Below are 20,035 nucleotides of genomic sequence, written 5' to 3' on the forward strand. Positions count from 1 at the left end.
TCACTAGTAAGGTCTGTGTGTATTTATGGCTCACAGGGGCTTCGGTTGGCTAGTAAGGTCTGTGTGTATGTACAGCACACAGTGGCTTGGGTTGACTAGTAAGGTCTGTGTGTATGTACTGCTTACAGGGGCTTGGGTTGGCAAGTAAAGTCTGTGTTTATGTATGTACGGCTCACAGGGCCTTTGGTTCACTAGTAAGGTCTGTGTGTATTTATGGCTCACAGGGGCTTGGGTTGGCTAGTAAGGTTTGTGTGTATGTACAGCACACAGTGGCTTGGGTTGGCTAGTAAGGTTTGTGTGTATGTACAGCACACAGTGGCTTGGGTTGGCTAGTAAGGTTTGTGTGTATGTACAGCACACAGTGGCTTGGGTTGACTAGTAAGGTCTGTGTGTATGTACAGCACACAGTGGCTTGGGTTGCCTAGAAAGGTCTGTGTGTATGTACAGCTCACAGGGGTTTGGCCAGACTAGTAAGGTCTGCCTACATATGGAAAAACTTTACATAAATACTGAATATTCCAGATATTGGTAAAATATAGGCTAAAGGATTTTCAATCTCATTTAGGAAAAACTTGTAGAATAATAATTCAGGAGTGACCATTTTAACATGTTCACAATGTTCCAACATCTTGGTAATTTTCTGTTTCTGAAAAAACTGCAACTCAAAGTGGAAGACATTTGTTTATTTGATATCCGCTATATCAGTGTTAATATTGGCATCTTGCCACTGCAAGCACTAAGCTGTTTACTAATCCCAAGAGTACAATAATAATAATTTCCACAAATCATTCTATTACACAATTCTTACCCTAGTGATAATGACAAATGACTTCCATTATGTCAGGAGACATGTACATATACAGTATATATATATATATATATATATCTATATATATATATATACACTGTGTGTGTGTATATATATATGTGTATACACATATATATATATATATATATATATACAGTATATATAGATATATATATATGTGTGTATATATATGTATATATGTATATATGTATATATATATATGTATATATATATATGTGTATATATATATATATATATATATATATATGTATGTATATATATATGTGTGTGTTCTCAATGGACTAACAGCGTAATAATGAAAAATAGTAACTGTGATCCAACCTTTCAAAGTTTTAATTCCTTCATCAAAGATAAATACAAATGTAAGCTTACCTTTATAGAAAAAAAACACCAGTGAAGGGACTCACACAGCGTAGGAAAACCCAGCATTGGAACATCCGCACCAGGCTGCACCCTACACCCACCAGTACACTTCCCCGCCAGAGTTGCCATAGGAACAGTGGACAACAAAAGGAAAAGTCTGAAATGGTGCCCTTTGGGGCAAGTCACGGCCCAAACATGGCTGCCCGGCATCTGCCTTTGCAACAAGGCTGCACAGACAGGGGACTGCCCTAGTTACGCTATTCAGTGAAGCTTTTACATTTCTGTGATGAAATTGCAAAATGTAGCAATTGCATTGTGGATGTTACGACAAATCTGTTGTTTTTTTTTGTCGTATTGACATATGGATCTATTAAATGCTTTTTTACTCCATGGCATTGGGTTTGTGAATTTAAAGAACCTATTACGTGCACTTGAGGCTAAGGGCCTTATTTTGGTTCATTCTTTCTGACAAAATCCTTCTTAGATGGACAAAACCATGTGCACTGCAGGTGGGGCAGGTGTTACTTGTGCAGAGAGAATTAGATTTGGGTGAGTAATTTTGTTTCTGTGCAGGGAAAATACTGGCTGCTTTATTTTTACACTGCAATATAGATCTCACTTTGAAGTAAAACCCCACCCAAATCTAATTCTCTCTGCACAAGTAACACCTGCCCCACCTGCAGTGCACATGGTTTTGCCCATCTAAGAAGGATTTTGTCAGAAAGAATGAACCAAAATAAGGCCCTAAATTACTAAGTACATGTTATACATTGCATACGTATCCAAGGTTTATGATAAACCAGCTGTCAAAGGATAAAGAAACCCTTACGGCATTCGAGGTAGAAAGTTAATGTAAGTGTCTGCGCTCTTACAGTGGGAGGATCGCCTTTTTGTCCTTTGACTTGCGTTATCTATCTGAGTCTATAAAGCAAGTGCTATGTGCACTCGTAATTGAAATAAAAAGTAAGTGTGGAAACATTAGGAATCTGGTCAGTCTGAACCCACCTGGTATTGCTCGCCTACCCACGGAGTTCTGTATCAAAGCAAGTTTATGTACAGCGCTGGTTACTATGCTAGTGACAGCATTTGTAGTTTTGCCATTTCTCACAAAACTACAACTTATGCTGAATTAGGTCCCCCTGAAACAATGTACTGTATGAGTTTTATGTTAAAGCTTAAGTTCTAAGCCTACAAATTGCCAGCTATTGCATCCAGCAAGTTGGATTCCATAATTGCCTGGGAATTAGCCTAAATTGTTAGCAACTTATAAGTCTCTGCAAACCTGCAAACCATTACATTCTGGATACAGACTATTAGAGACAAGAGAAGTACAGTATGATGATGTTTACTGCTATAGAGGAAAAGAGGCATAACTCTGGGAGGCAATGGAGTCATCTGCCGCCAGGCTCCTGCTCCCAAGGAGGTACCTCTCCTCCCCTGAAAATTTTTGAAACAGTAAATTCAAAGCCGTTGATATCGCTTCAGTGGCTGAGTCCACCTCCTAGCAGGACAATAGATGTCACACTCTCTTTATTCTAAACACAATTTTTGCATGTGTCACACCCAGCATCAGAACCCATGACCTGTCTTACTGGAGACAGACTCCTTACTGATTGAGCTATTTTCCCTGTAAACTCACCTCTTCAGGCAAGCCTATCATATTTAAGTTCTACACGCATAACCCTCTGAGGCACTTATGTATTATATAGCTTTCCTTCTGGACCTGTAAGATGGTGGTACTGCTGTTCTAGTACTGGTGCCTGTCCTTGTGTTCCCCTCCTATATCCCTATAGATTGTAAGTTTGCAGCAGGGCCCTCTAACCTCCAAGTCTGTCTGTTGTTACCCAGTTTGTTTTATCACTGTCTATATGAATGACCCTAAAATTGCAACTTGAAGATTTATATTTTCTCTCATATATTTCCGGGAGACAGGCTCCAATAAGAGCCCATCCTGACAAAAGCTGAAAGCTTATACTATGACTTGGCATCCTGCTATGACTTTACTAAATTGGGAGTACTATTATTGGGAGTACACCTGCGACCCCCTAATCTCCTAATGCTGTTCCTCTAAGACAGGGATGGGGAACCTTTGGCCCTCCAGCTGTTGTGGAACTACATATCCCAGCATGCCTTGTTACAGCTTTGGTATGTGGTCATGCTACAACTGTTGCAGGGCATGCTGGGATGTGTAGTTCAACAGCAGCTGGAGGGCCGAAGGTTCCCCATCCCTGCTCTGCAATGTGATCTATATTATAGTACGTACAGTGTTGGTGTTTATGCAAATAACACTAATGGCCTGATTCTGAGTCGCATCTGCGCCAGGCTGGAATGTACACTGAAATCCACAGACCCAGGGCTAAATATAATAGCCTGCAAGAAGCCAGAGGTACATGACTTTGGGTGCTTATTCAGACCTAATCCGATGATTGATACACTGCGCATGCGTACGGTTCACAGTACGCATTACTGAGGCCATCTTGCTATGAAGTCGTTCAACTTTTTCTAAAGGCACAGAATTCCCATGGTGATTGACAAGAAGTAGGCATGTGCGGGTGGAAACCAGCCGTTTACAGCAAGTGTTAAGAAAAACGCAGGCGTGTCTAGAAAAACGTCCGGAAAAGGCGTTTTAGGGGAGAGTTTGTGATGTCAGCTCTAGGCTGGATGTGGCTTTTTCCATCGAACTGCCGAGTAAGTATTGGGTTACACAGCACCTGCAATAACTTGTACCCAGTATAAAAATCATTAGATGGTGAACCTGGTACAATGGCCTTTGGCGCTCCCGTGAGAGTAAGGTCAGGATTCAGCAAGGAAGAAAATAACTCTCTTTTTTCAGGGGCACTTTTCATTTACAGTAAAGCTTACCTTTTATTACATATACAGTATTTAAAAAAAAATATTGATTAAGGACATAACAACATATAGCAGATCACCCAAGTACAAATAGGGTACGTTCAGAATGACTCAGTTTCGATCGAGTCCAGTAGTGTTCCATAAACTTTCTCCAATTAAGAGTCCAGGGGCCAAATGTAATAGGGTGTGAGAATCAGAAAGTGAGAGATTTTGGGAGAGTTTTCCCATTTTTGTCGCAATAAGTTAGACTGCAAAACCAGGTTGATTTTGCCATGTGATTTATTGCCACTTTAAAAAAATTGTCAAACTCTCCCAAAAATTCTCACTTTCTGAATCTCACACCCTACTACATTTGGCCCCAGGTGTTTGTCTGGCAGCTTGCATTTAATTGACATAATTATTATTAGTTTGCAATGAAGTATTGGGTTACTGCTGCTATTACAACACTACTGGACACTATCGAAACTGAGTCTCTGATCGTGCCCTATTGGTACTTGTGTGGTCTGCTATATGTTGTTATGTCCTTAATCAATCTTTTTTTAAATATATGTAATAAAAGTTAAGTTTTATTGTAAATTAGGAGGGCCCCAGAAAAAAAGAGCGTTCTTTTCTTCTCAGCCTTAGTGGAACTATATGCAGTCTATTATACTGCACTTGCTTCACTGTGGCTGGCAGTGACATTGTATTGGAAGTCCTACCTGCCAGTCACCTGCAGTAAAGGCAGTCCCATTGGGAGGTGTTTCCTTCTTTCAGGATTGCTAGATCAGGCCGCAATAGGCAGAGACCTGGCTTAGTGTGGGAAGCCACTCCCTGCCTTATCGTGCAGCCCTAGCCAACTTCTATGGACTGCAGCCGATGCAGCGAATAGAAGCCAGGCTTTTGCTCATACGCAGTACCATCGCCGATACTGTGCGTGCGCCGGGCTGCATGCAGCCACAGATAACAAAAGCCGGCAGAAGACATGTATTTATACAAAACTCCCCCTGTGGCATTAGCATATTATAGCACTGCAGCTGCTCACAAAGACATAGCGGTTGTGCTACTTACTGCACCCATATCTAAATCAGGTCCCATGTTTATGTAGGTTATGATCAATAAATGTACTGCAGGTAGAGTATGAACATTTTGCATGGAAAGTAATTTATTGTATTATAATATTGTAGTCATCTATGTATAAAACATTAATATTGTCTTTGTTTATTCCTAGATACTTGTAAAAGCTGTGTAGCAAAGTTGTTCTTCAGCTGTCCAATGAAGGGTCATTATTGCCTTTACAGTAAATCCAGTTTTATCCTCATCAGCCGGCATCCACAGATTTGGATCCATATCATGTTTCTCTTTCAGCAGGTGTGTGCACATTATATGTATGTATTTGTACAGAAGTCAGTTAGGTTACATGTCTTAATGTATAAGCTCTGGCGATCCCTGGGGGATTGGTCCAGCACATACATTTCATAAATGATAACATGTGAGTATACATGTGCCTAGCAAGTAGTGTGGTTTATATAATATGTAGTGTAGTGGTGTAGTGCAATGTATAGTGGCGTAGTTCAGTGTATAGGGTCATGTAGTGTAGTGATGTAGTCAGGGCCGCCAAGAGAAATTCTGGGCCCCGGTACAACAACTTCCTGGGGCCCCCACAGGTGGAGATCCCTGCACACTCTGCGGACCCGGTGTTACACCACTGCTTCCAAGGTGGATACACGTACAAAAATTTACACTGTAATGTCTATTACACATGTCACACATCCATTACATATTATACCACATGCCATAATGCTCATTACACGTTATGCCACACACCGTAATGCTCATTGCATATTAAGAAGTTAACATGCTCTACCAGGGGTTAACATGCTCTGCCAGGGGTTAACATTCTGTGCCAGGGATTAACCTGTCTGCCCTGATTTACATGCTCTGCCAGGGGTTAACATGCTCTGCCAGGGGTTACATGCTCTTTGCAAAGGATTTACACATACCCTCCAACATGGCCCATTTCATTAGGTACAAAATGCTCTCTTCCTGGACTTCCTTACCAGTGGCAGTTACAGATGTGAGCCTGCAGCACAGTCCAATATTCAAAAAGGGGGGGTCATATATACTGCCACCCCAAGCATCACTGTCCTGGACTCACTGGCAGTTGATGTGACTGCCCCTCTTTGAATTTTGGACTGTGCTGGAGTCCAACCTCTGTAACTACCACTGGCAGGGAAGTCCAGGAACAGAGCATTTTGTACCTAATGGAATGGGTCATGTTAGGGGTACTTGCCACCAAATAAAAAAAAACCTGTGTGTCCAGACCAGGGCCCCCCTGACAGGCCCGGGCCCAGGTAAATTGTACCTGCTCCCCCCCTCTCTCGGCACCCCTGGATGTAGTGCAGCATAGTGATGTAGTGTAATAATGTCGGGTAGTGATGTATGGGGACCCAGAGGGGGCATGTAGTGCAATGAAATGACATTTGATTGAGAAGTTTAAGACATTTGGGGCACACGATGTGCACGTGAGAAGCATACTGCTGGGAGGCCATGTAATAGAGATGCTTTGGGAATTTCGGACACACAGGGCAACATCATCCAACAGTATCTCTAATATATTTGATTGTCTTAACATTTTAGTGTGACGATTAATGAGGGGTTAAATTACAGCCTTGCCTCGTAAGACCAAAATACTATACTCTATTAAGTTGAGGATTTCCATTTCTTGGGTGCAAGTGTACTTCCACACCAATAAATGCTCAACTGGGTTCATGTAGGGTGAACATGGTGGCCACACTATTTGCTGTAACTCTTGCTCCTTGAAACAATTCTAGAACTTGGGACCACATGGTGCATTCCCATTTTTATGATGGCACATGAGTCCATGAAGGGCTGCAAATTGTCCCCCACCCCTTCCGCTGCGTTTCCCAAACTGAATCCCACTGCTCCCGCAGCGCAGTCTTCTACTCCACCTCCGGAGTCCTATGCTGGTGGCCATTTAAAATATGGCGCTGACTTGTAAGTCAATCAAACCACTTAATGGACAGTGTTAAAGTAAAAGCATCACTGAATACTAAATACTGGAATTTATACACCAATAAAACACGTTCTTAAAAAGCATAGCATTTAGTATATCACAAAATGCACTGTGTAAAATAGTATGAAAATCGAATAAATATCTCGGCTAATCATATGAAAACAATAATAACTCTTAATTCAGCAGGAAATGACAAACAAGCTGTTCTATATCAGTAGGGAATGCTGCTGTACTGACATCATTGATTTGCTACTCAGCATCCATTGCAGAATAACTGCTCACATCACTGCTGTGGGCTTGAAGGCTCGGGAAACTCTTATTAGCGGTACTGTTGCAATTAGTCTGCAGATGGAAAGAAAAGTTTCTTCTGAAAAAATGTGATTAACTCCACATTAAAGATGGGCAGTCACGAGTTAGAGAACATGGTCTAATATAAACTGCATGCTTTGTCTGATATAACACATCACTATGAATAGAATGCAGAAATGATTAATTTCACGTGCTGAGTTTTTTGTAGACTGTAACCAGATCATTGCAATGAAGTAAAGTTTTTCGGATTTTCATTCATGTGGAGCTAATCACATTTTATGGGAGAGACGTTTTTGCATCTGCCAGCTAATTGCTGCTACTAATAAGAGTTCCTGTTAGCTATCAAGAGCACAGCAGTTATATGAACAGCTAAATGAAAGCTCAGTAGTCACTGACTGATGTCAGTATTCCAGTGTTCTGTGCTAATACTTAACAGCTTGTTGCTATTTCCTGCTGAATAAGCAGGAATTTTTTATTTTACTTTATTCAGATGTTTACTGAATAAATAACAATACAGAAGAAGGGGAATATCATATATTAACTTGTTTTATGGTGCCTACAGTTATTTGATGGTACTGTAATGCCAGATATAATATACTAGTTAAAAGACAGTCAAAATGGCGGCTTCTGCAACTTACTCTCACTTTGAGCTGTGACAGTTTTTACCGGCACATTGAGCTGTGACAGTATTTAGCCCACAAACTCTCCACCCACCCAGTCCTTATTTGCTATCCTCCAATCTCTGTCCAGCTCCCTTTTTTCATATACAGCAAGTTTGAAGTGGCCTCTAGTGGTCAGTGGCGGCACTTCACCTCATAGAGGTGAGGAGTAGTTAGCCTTATATATATATATATATATATATATATATATATATATATATATATATATATATATATATATATATTTATATGGCATTAGAGAATCATCAAATACTGTATACAAAAAGCAGTACTGTATATGAACTTGGCAAATTTATGGAACAGAAGGTATAGTAATAGAATATATGTTATACCCTATTTACACGAGGTGCTATTATACTGGAACTTGTAGGTCTGCAAAGAAAGACATATAGTGCAGATGCACACATGCCGCATTATTAAAAATATATAAATATAAATACAAAAATATTTGCCCACCAACCAGCATCAAGGTGACCTCAAATTTCTGGTGGGTCACTAATACTAAATTATTGACTGGGGAGCAAGACCCCAAAAAGCCAGCATAAACCAGTCACCCCAGGGCAGCACACAGGGGAAAAACTAAGCTACTGTATTATGTGTGTTAATAAGAAGGAAGCAGAAGCTAGGGGTTAAAAAGTGTTACAAAACTGAAAGTGCTAGAAATTATAATATTAGTTGAAAGGCAACACTGCTACACCAACCCATGGGGAGCCGTTCCGCTAATCCATCCCTAAGATCCGGGAACTTATTCTGGAACGCCCATTAACAGTGTTAAAGTTTCTTAGTAAGGCATCTTAAATGCAATCCTGTTAAGTGCGCTACATGGCTATACAAGAGGCTGTTTATTCATTATACAGCATGTCTTATTCAGTATATGTTCAACTACCTTCAACTCTAATCTGTCATTTAAATTTTCTGCATAAATACTTATAGGTTAAACCTAATATAGTATATGGGTTTCATCATTAATGGATGTGAAGGTACCATAGAGCCGTCTTATTACCATTGTCAGTCTTATATTTGTAACATTCTAATACATGAGTTGCAAAAAACCTAAATGGAAAGTACAAGGTTTTTCTGATTATAATTATTAGGCCAAGACATATGGCATGTGATTGTTATACATCTGTCAAACCTAATACAAATGACTGCAAATGTATGGTTCAAGTAATCAATTATCTCTACTATCTGAAGATGGCATTCTTCCATTGCCTGCCGGAGCATAGGTTCTATGGTTACCCAGAGCAGTCCACTAGGCTTCAGCCCTACCAAGCTCGTAATACTTATTTCACATATGCTTTAAACTTTTAATTTACTTTTGTAAGGCAATTCAGATCATATTGGTGACCCTGTTTTACATTTCAAAATATTGGGTGCTCTATGGTACAGTTACAAGATTGTGTAAAATTAAGGTTTATCTTTTTGATTTGAGATGATGGATGATGGGATTAAACTCGCGTTCAGGAGTGCAAAAGGCAGATTTTTGGAAATGTCTCTGTCATGTTTAATAAGGCATCATTCTTTGTCTTTCTCTTTATGTCTTCCATCAGAGCTTGTTTTGTGAGCCGCTGTCCACACAGACTACATCAATGCAAGTCCTTAAAACACTCTGGGAGAAAACTCAGCTGAAGGGGACACATAGCTTTGAAGCCTCCATTATACAGTCCATGTTTCCTCATAAAAAGGTGATTTATTTTTGTGTACCATAATTCTTCTGGTAAACATTTGTCTATGTTCTACGGGTGCAAGATTAAGGTTTTACAGTTACGCTTCTGCACAATTGGTAAGAAGAAATATTCAAATTTATAGTAAGTTACAATGGGGCAGATGTATTAATCTGCCTATAATGTTTGGCAAATAACGATTCCCGCTTCGCCAGCATAACGTGGAGAAGCGGGCAAACGTTATAGGCAGATGTATTAACCCCATCCCAGCTAATAAGGAGAGCCGTTATCCCCAGCGTGAACGGCTTTCCTTATCGTCTCCCTCGCCGCCCCGCACATGCGCACTCGCCGTCCCCCCCCCCTGGCCGGCTTTCTGGGCATGCGCGAGATCTCGCTAAAACCGCGAGATCTCCAGCGCAGCCCAAGCCAGACGCAGGGCTAGCGTTGTCCCCATAGTGGGGGATAGGACAACGCTAGCCCTGAGCTGGCGAAGCGGCCGGGGCGAATTAACGCCTTGAAGGCTGTTAATACATCGCCCTGGCCATTAATCCCTGGGGGGGATTGCAGGGACAGCCCCGCCGAGCGTAACTCGGCGGGCTGTCACTAGCGCACGTTAGGTGCGCTATTAATACATTAGGATAAACGTAATCCCCCCAGTTAACCAGCGTTAAGTGCATTTTTGCACTTAACGCTGGTTGATACATCTGCCCCAATGTCAGAAACAGGCCTATAAAGAATGCAAAATCACATTTTACATATAGCGAGAGGTGATGTGAAAGTTGTATAATTTGGTGTCGACCGATAATATTTTTGATCTATCATTCAGATACCAGTCTCTGTATGTTGGAATGTCACATAGTTTGTCTTGCCTATTGTACTGGTATGCACTGTGGGCCTGATTCAACCAAGCCCGCAGAAGTGAGGAAATCTCTTTTGGGCAATTTTTGCACTCCTGGGCATGTGCAGTACCTGCAGGACACATGCACAAAATGGCAAAAAATGTGACTGCTTCCCGGAAGGATGCAATTGCAGTTTGCTTGACAGCGGGGGTTGGGGCGGCAACGCATCCTTAGAGGGCATGGTCTGGACAAAAGCAGAAATGTCCAGAATATTTTCTGGGCGGTTCTGGCGGCTATGAGCGTAAAAATAGCGACGCTACCTTTGCAGTCAGGTTTCTGCAATACGATTGTATTTACATTGTGATCGCATCACTGGGCGGCCATTTACACGCTGATCGGATCAGATCTTGTGTGCATGCAGTCAAAATCTAGTTATATCGCTTAGCAAGTGAGTTCACATCCTTACGTATGTACAGAAGCAGAGATAGTTTTCTACTATTTAAAATAACCTTTTTTTTTTCTTTAGCTAGAACAATCACTTAGCACATATCGCTATGTGTGTATGAGCGATCTAGACAATGGGAAGTTCAAGGAAAATTTCCTACCCTAAATAGCTTAGCACAAAAAACTAGCACAAATCGCAACGTGTGTATGCTCTTTTAAATTTAATACTGAATGCTAAGAGAAGACAGTATGATTTGCTATTTAAGAACCAAAACATTTCCAGAATAATTCAGAGCAGCTCAGAAAGAGAAAAAGAAGTTATAATGAGTTTCGTGCACTGAATGTAATTCATAGGATGTCTTAAGGGGGTGTATACTCAGTGAGTGATATCATTGGTTCTACACTGTGTTGTTTTCTAATGCAGTAGTTAAACAAGTGAAGTACCTCAAGTGCATTTAATTTGCATAGCTGCTGAAGGTTTTGGGAGAAGAATATTAAGCTCAGTAAAGTTCTTGCATAAATGCAGAAAACCCACCCCAGAGTATTAGATTAGGGTGTTTTTTTTTTTTTTTTGTTCTGTGCAGGGTAAATACTGGCTGCTTTATTATAACACTACAGATTTGATTTGATTTCAGTTTGAACACACCCCACCCAAATCTAACTCTCTCTGTACAAGTTACATTTGCCTCACCTGCATTGCAACATGGTTTTGTCCATTTGAGAAAAAAAGGTGCTTTGCGATCAGGTCTGAATGAGGCCCATAGTCATTTGCCACATCCAGGAGTATGCTGTTTTTGAAAATATCCTCAAGCATGCCTCACAGGAGCAGGCATCACTAGTATTATAGTGTGTACACAATGAACGATTTTAAGAATTTGTCATAAGGAATGGTTGTTTTCAGCAAATGTGTTTAAAGTGTGTACCCAGTTTAGGGTTAGTTTTATAACTAATCCCCCTTTCGCAGCTCACAACTAAGCCGGGTCGACATGCTTTGGGAAAGGGCCTTTTGAAATTACCCAGGTCGAGTAACCTGGCATTCCGACCGAAGGGTTAATCCCAGGTCGGACCTGGGGTGCAGTGTGAACAGGTAACCCAGGTCCCGTTCACACTATAGGGAGGAGGCAGCGATCTCAAAGTGCTGCCTCCTCCCCCACCCCCTGATGATGCACCGCTGCTCTGCCCGCCCACTTTCTGACATCAGCGAGTGGGCCGGGTCGCTGTGGGGGCTAAACATTGCAAATACTGGGTGCGACCCGGCATTTGCGATGTGAAATTTGTATAATTGTGTGAATATTAGGTCACTCTTTTATCCATGAAAAATGTTAAATAAATATGTGTTTGAGTTAAGTGAGTTATTTAAATATTTATTTAACCACTTACCTGGCATGGTTGCATAGGATGTGACCAGCTGGTCTCTCTCTGACATGGATGCATCCCATGTTGCATCCACTGGCTGTGAATGAAGAAATTTGTCCATAATGTATTTCCTCCGGCTTGCCTGGTCCCATGCACTGATCTTAGCTGTTAATATGGTGATGAAAATGCTCTCCAGTGTCAGAAATCTGGCACTGGAGGAAGTTCAATGTTTCCTGAACATTCCATGTAGCTACCTTGGGGCCCCAGTGTTTCACCATGTTGGTGGTTCAGTGTGCCTCGCAGAATTCTTCCTCACTCTGAGTGCTGGGCGTCATGTTTTACCTGATCAGCTGACTGCTGAGCACCAATAATAAACCAGATTTTCCTCATGTGACCTCTGCCACCAATCTCGGCAAAGCTAAAGGGATAAGAAACAATTGAAGAATACAATACACACCAGAACAACTTTGTCTTTCAGCTCCCTGATCTCTGGTGGTCAGGTTCATTTTCTAGCTTTCGGTGTTTATCAGCGTGCAGCAGTTACCTGCCAGCAGAGCTACTATATAATCATTTTCTAGTCTGCCAGCTCTACTATCGCAGAACTACTGGTCTCAGGCAGGTTCTCAACTCTCCTTGTGCGTTTCCTGTTTCATGTCTGCCAAAAGGTGTACACAGGTTCTTGCCAGTTGACAGCATGGATAATGCTTCGGCTATGTCAGCTGTCCGCCCCCCACATGTGCGTCATGGCCGGATTACCATACGTACGCCCAGCGTTTTCATGGGAACGCCCATGAAACGTGGGGCATACGCATATGGTAATGAGCCCAACATCCCTTCACGCCCCTCTTCACCCCCTGCTCGGATGATTCCAATGATCATTTTCTGCACGGAACTCACATGCGCAGAAACACCTCTGCACATGTGCAAAAACCAAACATCGGCCGTCCGAACGCACACGCAGCCGTCCGACTCAATCAGAATAAGGGCCATAGTCTCCAGTGGTTCCTCATTTCCTGTCTAGTTCCTGTAGCTATTCTCTTAGCCTATAAACCAGGACTGTATAAGCATTCCCTGCCTTTTATACTCCAGTGTCACTAGCAAGAACACTACAGGAACTTCTGTGGTCACATCACTCATCCAAGCCTTGACATCCAGAACACCATATAAATGTTGTGTGGAGAGAAGTTGTCGAGACTCCGCTTAGGCATTGTTTTTTCCAATAAAATATTTAAATATCTTAATTAAATTCAAAACTAATTTGGGTTGAAAATGTAGCCAGTTAAATGTTTAAGAACAGGGCTCATTTTGCCTTTCCGGTTAATTATTTCATTGTCTTCAAAGACATTTAAGTTAATTCTTCCATGTTTGAAATAGGAAAACTTAAAACTGGATACTTAATGGATACTAAATACTAAGCACAGCATGACAGTGGGCCTTGGTAGTGCTGGGAATGCTACTAGGGTTATAATTTACAAATGTTTTACTGATTTTAATTTAAGACACCGTGTAAGTTACATTGACTCAACAGCAGGTGATAAACAGGCTGTTGATGAAAGAGCCCGACAGAGGCTGACACCATTCATACGGAGTAACAGCTGAGTATTAAAGTGGTGCTGAAAGGGGCACATCAGAGTGCACGGCTTTATCTGTTCCTGGATAAGGCGTTGCAGCCTAACCAATTGAATTTAATTACTGTCAGTGGAAAACAAGAATTTTGAGGTTACAGTGAGCTAAGCAGCACACACATTGTACGCTGAAGCATTGGTGAAATATGGCTGGGTCGGATGAAAGGCAAATCCTGCTGTATCATGCTGATTGGAGTACCAGTAAAATGCATGACTCATAGTCATTACGGTTACATAGTGCGTAAGATTGTAAAAAGACATATTGTAGATCCAGCACGTAAAATCTTTCATAAGGAAAGCTAAAGAAACCCCCCCATTGTGACAATTGTTCATTTAACTTTACAAGGATAAAAAAAAATTCCTCCTCACCCAAAAAATGTAAATCAGACTTTCCGGTTTCCTACATCAGTTACCCACACAAGAATGCTTGAAAAACTAATCCCTGATGACGGGGGATGTTTATCTAATTGTTTGGGGTGCCTTCTTTCTGGATTTATGATATATATATATATATATATGTACTTATTTCCTAGCAGGGCGCCCAGTTTTCTTACGTATGCTACCATAGCAAAATCGCATTGCATCTCATGGACCATTATAGTGCCATGCGATGCCATGCAACTGTCGTCTCCCCTCCACCCTGATCACTGCTTCCCATGCTAGAGTACAGGACTTTGCCCGTGCTGCTCCCCTTCAGTGGAACGCACTCCCTTGCTCCATTAGACTCTCCCCGACCTTGCAAAGCTTCAAACGGGCACTGAAAACTCACCTATTCATCAAAACGTACCCTTCCACTGCATAAACTAGCTGGTTCTCTGACCCCTTGCCTGTTTACATCCGGCTATCTAACCACCACCCACTTGCTTGCACCTCTTGTAATCTGTCTGTCTCCCCCTCCTACTAGATTGTAAGCTCCTCCGAGCAGGGCCCTCTTCCCTCCTGTTGTCAAAGCCCACTTCTCTTCACATTGCACTCACAGCTCTCCTATACTCCAACACTCAGTGACCATCTTCGTCTGCATACTCATCTCCATCATTGGCCTCAAGCCTCTAGTTGTACTGTATGTTGATTGAGTCCTCACTACTTATATTTAACATGTAATGTGTATTGATCTGTGGCGCTCTTTATTTGTACTCTATTTTTGTTATTTATTCAATGTTATGCCAAGTTTTGTCTCCCTGTATTGTTCCTTTGTACAGCGCTGCGAAACACTTGTGGCGCCTTATAAATAAAATGATAATAATAATAATAAAAGCTAATGGCATGGCATTGCTTCCTATAAAATCTAATTTTTGGGAGGTGCAATGTAATGCAATCCCCTAGGGCCAACAGAGCAGTGAATAAATTACTTAAAAAAATCGCATCGCATGGCACTATAATGGCCCATGAGTTGCAATGCAATGTGATTTTGCTACGGAGAATAGCCCTGTACGCTTACAGCGTACTGGGCGCCCTGCTAGGAAACAAGTACCTATATATATAGCAGCACTCTATAAATCCTGGATAGTGACGGGGAGCTGTCCCCGAAACGTAACCTTGGAATGCAATAAGGACGTTTTTAGAAATTGTTTCCAGACTGGTGAGTGCCGCCTTCTTGCTCTACGCCTTGCACCTGTTTCCATTTGGGAAAACCATGATGGCAACTCAGCAAATATGTGCAGCCTATTTAAGTGCCGCTAATATTGCCGGTAATGCCGCTAATATTGGAATATATATATATATATCTATCTCTATCTCTATCTATCTATAAATATATATATATATCTATCTCTAAATATAAATATATATATATATATATATATATATATATATATATATGGTGAGAGGAACATTTACCACCTCCTGGGGTAGGTGGTAAGGTGCAGCAGCAGTTGAGAGGTCATGAATCAGGCCAGTACTTTGGTGCAGCTGGCCTCAACCAGTTATATTAGTGAATCAAACAAAGCAGAAATAAAGCATTTTTCGTAAATCCTTGCCATCTGGTTGTAACTAATAGACAAGATAATCTCCTATCTCACTAGAAAACAATAGCAGTAGCGGTACTTATGTAGTATCTGGGCTGCCGATTTCTAAATCGGGTCGGATCGGGAGATCGCATCGCATGCGACCATGCGATTCGATGCGATGCGATGCGATGACCCGATTTTTCCATAGGAATCAATGTTAAAATGGACTGAGTCCATTTTAACATGGAATTCAATGGGAAAAATGGGTCCTTTTCATACCCCTACTATCCAAGTGGGCATGGAGTTGGATATAAACCTGTGGCGAGCGTAGCGAGCCACCGAGCCCGAAGCGTGGCGAGCGAAGCGAGCCCCGCGAGGGGACACGGAATACCGTCCCCTCGCGGGGCTCGCTTCGCTCGCCACGCTTCGGGCTCGGTGGCTCGCTACGCTCGCCACAGGTTTATATCCAACTCCATGCCCACTTGGATAGTAGGGGTATGAAAAGGACCCATTTTTCCATAGGAATCATTTTAACATTGATTCCTATGGAAAAATCGGGTCATCGCATCCGATATCGGATGCGATGCGATGCGATATCGCATCGCATCGCATCTGATTGTATGCCTTAACTTAAGGCATACAATCAAAAAATCGGCAGCCCAGATACTACATAAGTACCGCAGTAGCATACCAGTCACTGTTTGTAGTTTTAGCAGAAGCAGGTTTTCTCCCTGAGAGACCTGCATTGTGTCTCCTTTCCCTAGGCAGAGACTTTTACCTCCCAGTCTGGCAGCCTTTTCACAGAACCCCCACAGCTGTAGGTACTTATTAGCCTTATGGATGGTAAACCCTTCCTCTCTTCACCCATCCAACCCCAGGACCCTGTATCGGTTCTTATAAAGAGCCCAATGCCTCACAACAGAATCAGCAAATCTCCTGGGGTTTAAAACACATATGGAAGAAATATGGGTGAAATATACCTGCCTTCCATCACTATGCCAGTGACCCTGTCACAATAAATATATATAACAACACTTAACTGCCATAGTGGGGAAGGAAAGAACCAGCACTCACAGGTTTAGAGGTACAAAAACGTTTGTATTACAAGCAGGGCATATCAAGTGTACAGCGGCTGACCCGACAGCTGTTTCAACTGGCAACCAGCCAGTTGTCGTCAGGGGTCCCCTGCTCCTAAATACAAACATTTCTGTAACTCTAAACCTGTGAGTGCTGGTTCTTTCTTTCCCCTCCAAGGAAGGTAAGTGTTGTTATTTATCTACTGTATGGACCCTGCACTGCACCTGGATAAACCACTTTTTGAGTGCCACCTTGTACTATATATATATCACAGTAGTGATCCATGGCTGTAACCTCAGATGCACGCAAACCTCACAAATGCTTGTGTAGAGGCGGTGCAATCCCTTACAAACATGAATTAGAACATTAGAACACTGTATCAAGGGAAGAGAGGCAAATATTTAGTGCTAACATATTTGTTCCACATTATGTAGTTTGTTTGTTTTTTATGGTTTCAAGAAAGCCGCAGGGTTTTAATACAAATACAACAGTGACTTTTTGTACTGGCATGTTAAATCTACCCAGAACACTGTGATAGTCCCTTGAAATCAAACTCTCTTGAATTCTGTTTATTGCTAAGAGATCACATTGATTGTAGGCACGGAAACAGGTAGTTGAAAATGAGTAGGCTGTATTTCATGCTAGTGGACGGCCATAATCAGTGGCATGGAAGCAGCGCCATCGTACAGAGCGCAGGGCTATTGGAGTCAGCCATGGTCTTTGCTACTGACACTCACACCGCAGCCTATATATCCCCCTGTAGCATCCTGACGAAAGCTCTGATGCTTTCTGTTCTTCTGGGTGGCTGGTGGCCCTGCTTCCTCAGCATGACAATCAGTAGGTGTGGTCAGCAAAGGGCATTGTAAAATCCTGTTATGGTGCTGTAATAAAGCTCTCTATACAGAGTTATAATGGTGCTGATTTATGGGTTAAGAGTAAAGCAAAAAAAAAAGGCACTACTCTTCTATTGGACTTTATATTGCCATTTTCTGCATGGAGGGTAAATATTGTTCTATTGCATATAATCTAAAAAGCTTTCTTCAAACTTGCCTACTCCCCTACAAGTGCTAGGAGACTCAAACTTTTTGGGGCAGACCCTGGCACCTAAAGAAGAGTGGCCAGATACCCAGCATCCTGCCTGCTTTCTAGTGAAGTGGGTAGGATGGGGAGATTAACAGAGGAATCTTGGCATCATGCGGAAGAGGTGGGGCTAAATAATGTACATTTCCACAAATCACAGCAATTTGGGGGCAATCTAAAATGTACCTATGATATGCCTCAAATGCTATGTACTCCTCTTACTATACCCCACTTGCAGAGTAACTGGTTTTGCCGAGGTGTAAAGTAACTTTTTCTTTCCTTTGCTCTCAACTCTGAATCAGCCCCATTGTGTGCACTATGGGACACAAAAATACCTATTTTACTGCCCTAGTATATTTGTGCACACTTATGGCCCATCAATGTGCAATGGTTACTCTATACAACTGCCATAAATAATGTATGAACGGCTTGGGTACAAAACCCTTCAGTTACTATCACAATAGTCTGGATCTCAACAGCGGCACCACTCTTGACTGATCCCGGTAAGCATTTCATCCCTAACCCACCCTCTCACAGCCTAACCCTAATTGCCCCACCCCCTTCCTAATGCTAACCCACCCCCTGGAGCCTATCCCTTACCTTCCCCATAGTGTCTAACTCTAACCCCTCTACTTACCTACAGACTATTGTGATTATTACTGTCAGGATTCTGCTAAATACCAGTTCACAAATTGCTCCCTTGCAAGTGAAACGGCTTCACATGAATAATAAACATCATTTGGCAAGACAAATCCCCTCCTCACATGTGAAATATGAGGCTCGGCTCTGCAGAAAGGGCTGGGTACATAAATATAAATAAATTAAATGTATGCCAGAGTCTGTGTTGTCAAACATCTGGACTTGACATGACTACCCATAGTGTGTGATTCTTTGGGGATTGGTCTCTCTGTCACTCAAAAATTCCCACACAGAAATGTACAGAATCTAATGACATACACCATAAAGTACTAATGCCTGCAGAGAGTCAACGAATGACAAATAAACACCTAGATCTAGGCATGCTGACAAACCAAGCAAGAGCTACAGCAAGAATGTGACTCAGTAACACTTAACTCAACAGGCACAAATGTAACACGTGCACTGTACATAGATTATCACGTAATTGGTGTTATACTCGTTACATTAACACCAAGCGTTAAAAAAGAATGAATTCAAAACCTTGCTATTGAGCCAAAATGGATCCCTTACATATCAATGACATATTGCATGCTACAAATAGATGATTGTTTTCCAAGCAGAAACGTTTGTAAAATAGGTTTAGACATCGGAGGAAACAAAATACTCTTTACTTGATTTCCATTTCTTGACAATACAATAGTAATGCCAATTCAAGCTTTCATGTTACCATTAAAGAGTGGATGTTTTGCTAAAAAAATTTTTTTAGGAAAATATGTTTTTGATGATTTTTCACTCTTGAATAAAATATAGCAATAACAATTGACAATTTAACGTTATAAACTGCCCTTCACATATTGAAGACTGAACAGAGTGCTGCAATAAGAGCCCTAGAAACAACAGCAGCTCATGCCAAATGTTTAAACAATCTTACGGAATTTCCTCTATAAACTTGTCATTTTCCATTTGCATAAAGTGACCATGTAATTAGCAGTATTATGGGTTAGATAGATTTAAATTTTGTACTCATTTTTTTTTTTTTGTCAGATTGTGGTTAGCTTCTATTAATTTTTTGGCCAGGCTGAATTGCCATTCCCATCATAGAACTCAACGTTATTTTCAGAACATTGTGTTCTATAGGACGCGGAAAGCCAATCACCAGCGGACCTCCTCCTGATTGGCTGAGGGTATTTCCATTGACAAAAGTCAGCGGAATCCCCATCACTGCGCTTTTTATTGTAAACCCTTGGATGCCTACAGGGACCAAAGAGGACATGATCTACATTGAATATAAGGGATTATTTTTTTTAACCGGTTCCTACAG

At 41.6% G+C, this 20,035-nt stretch overlaps 1 protein-coding gene across 4 annotated transcripts in view; it reads left to right on the plus strand.

The window, feature by feature from the left end:
- Positions 1 to 20,035, plus strand: part of VEPH1 (ventricular zone expressed PH domain containing 1) — a 337,859-nt gene that overhangs the window by 257,655 nt on the left and 60,169 nt on the right. For all 4 annotated transcript variants that reach the window (XM_083177879.1, XM_083177881.1, XM_083177880.1 and 1 more), the window contains 2 exons: positions 5,250 to 5,389; positions 9,595 to 9,729. In XM_083177879.1, coding sequence (XP_083034005.1) covers positions 5,250 to 5,389; positions 9,595 to 9,729 — 275 coding nt within the window. The remainder of the gene's footprint in view (positions 1 to 5,249; positions 5,390 to 9,594; positions 9,730 to 20,035) is intronic.

Source organism: Crinia signifera, chromosome 3, assembly GCF_055691185.1.
Source record: "Crinia signifera chromosome 3, ASM5569118v1, whole genome shotgun sequence".
Taxonomy (NCBI): domain Eukaryota; kingdom Metazoa; phylum Chordata; class Amphibia; order Anura; family Myobatrachidae; genus Crinia; species Crinia signifera.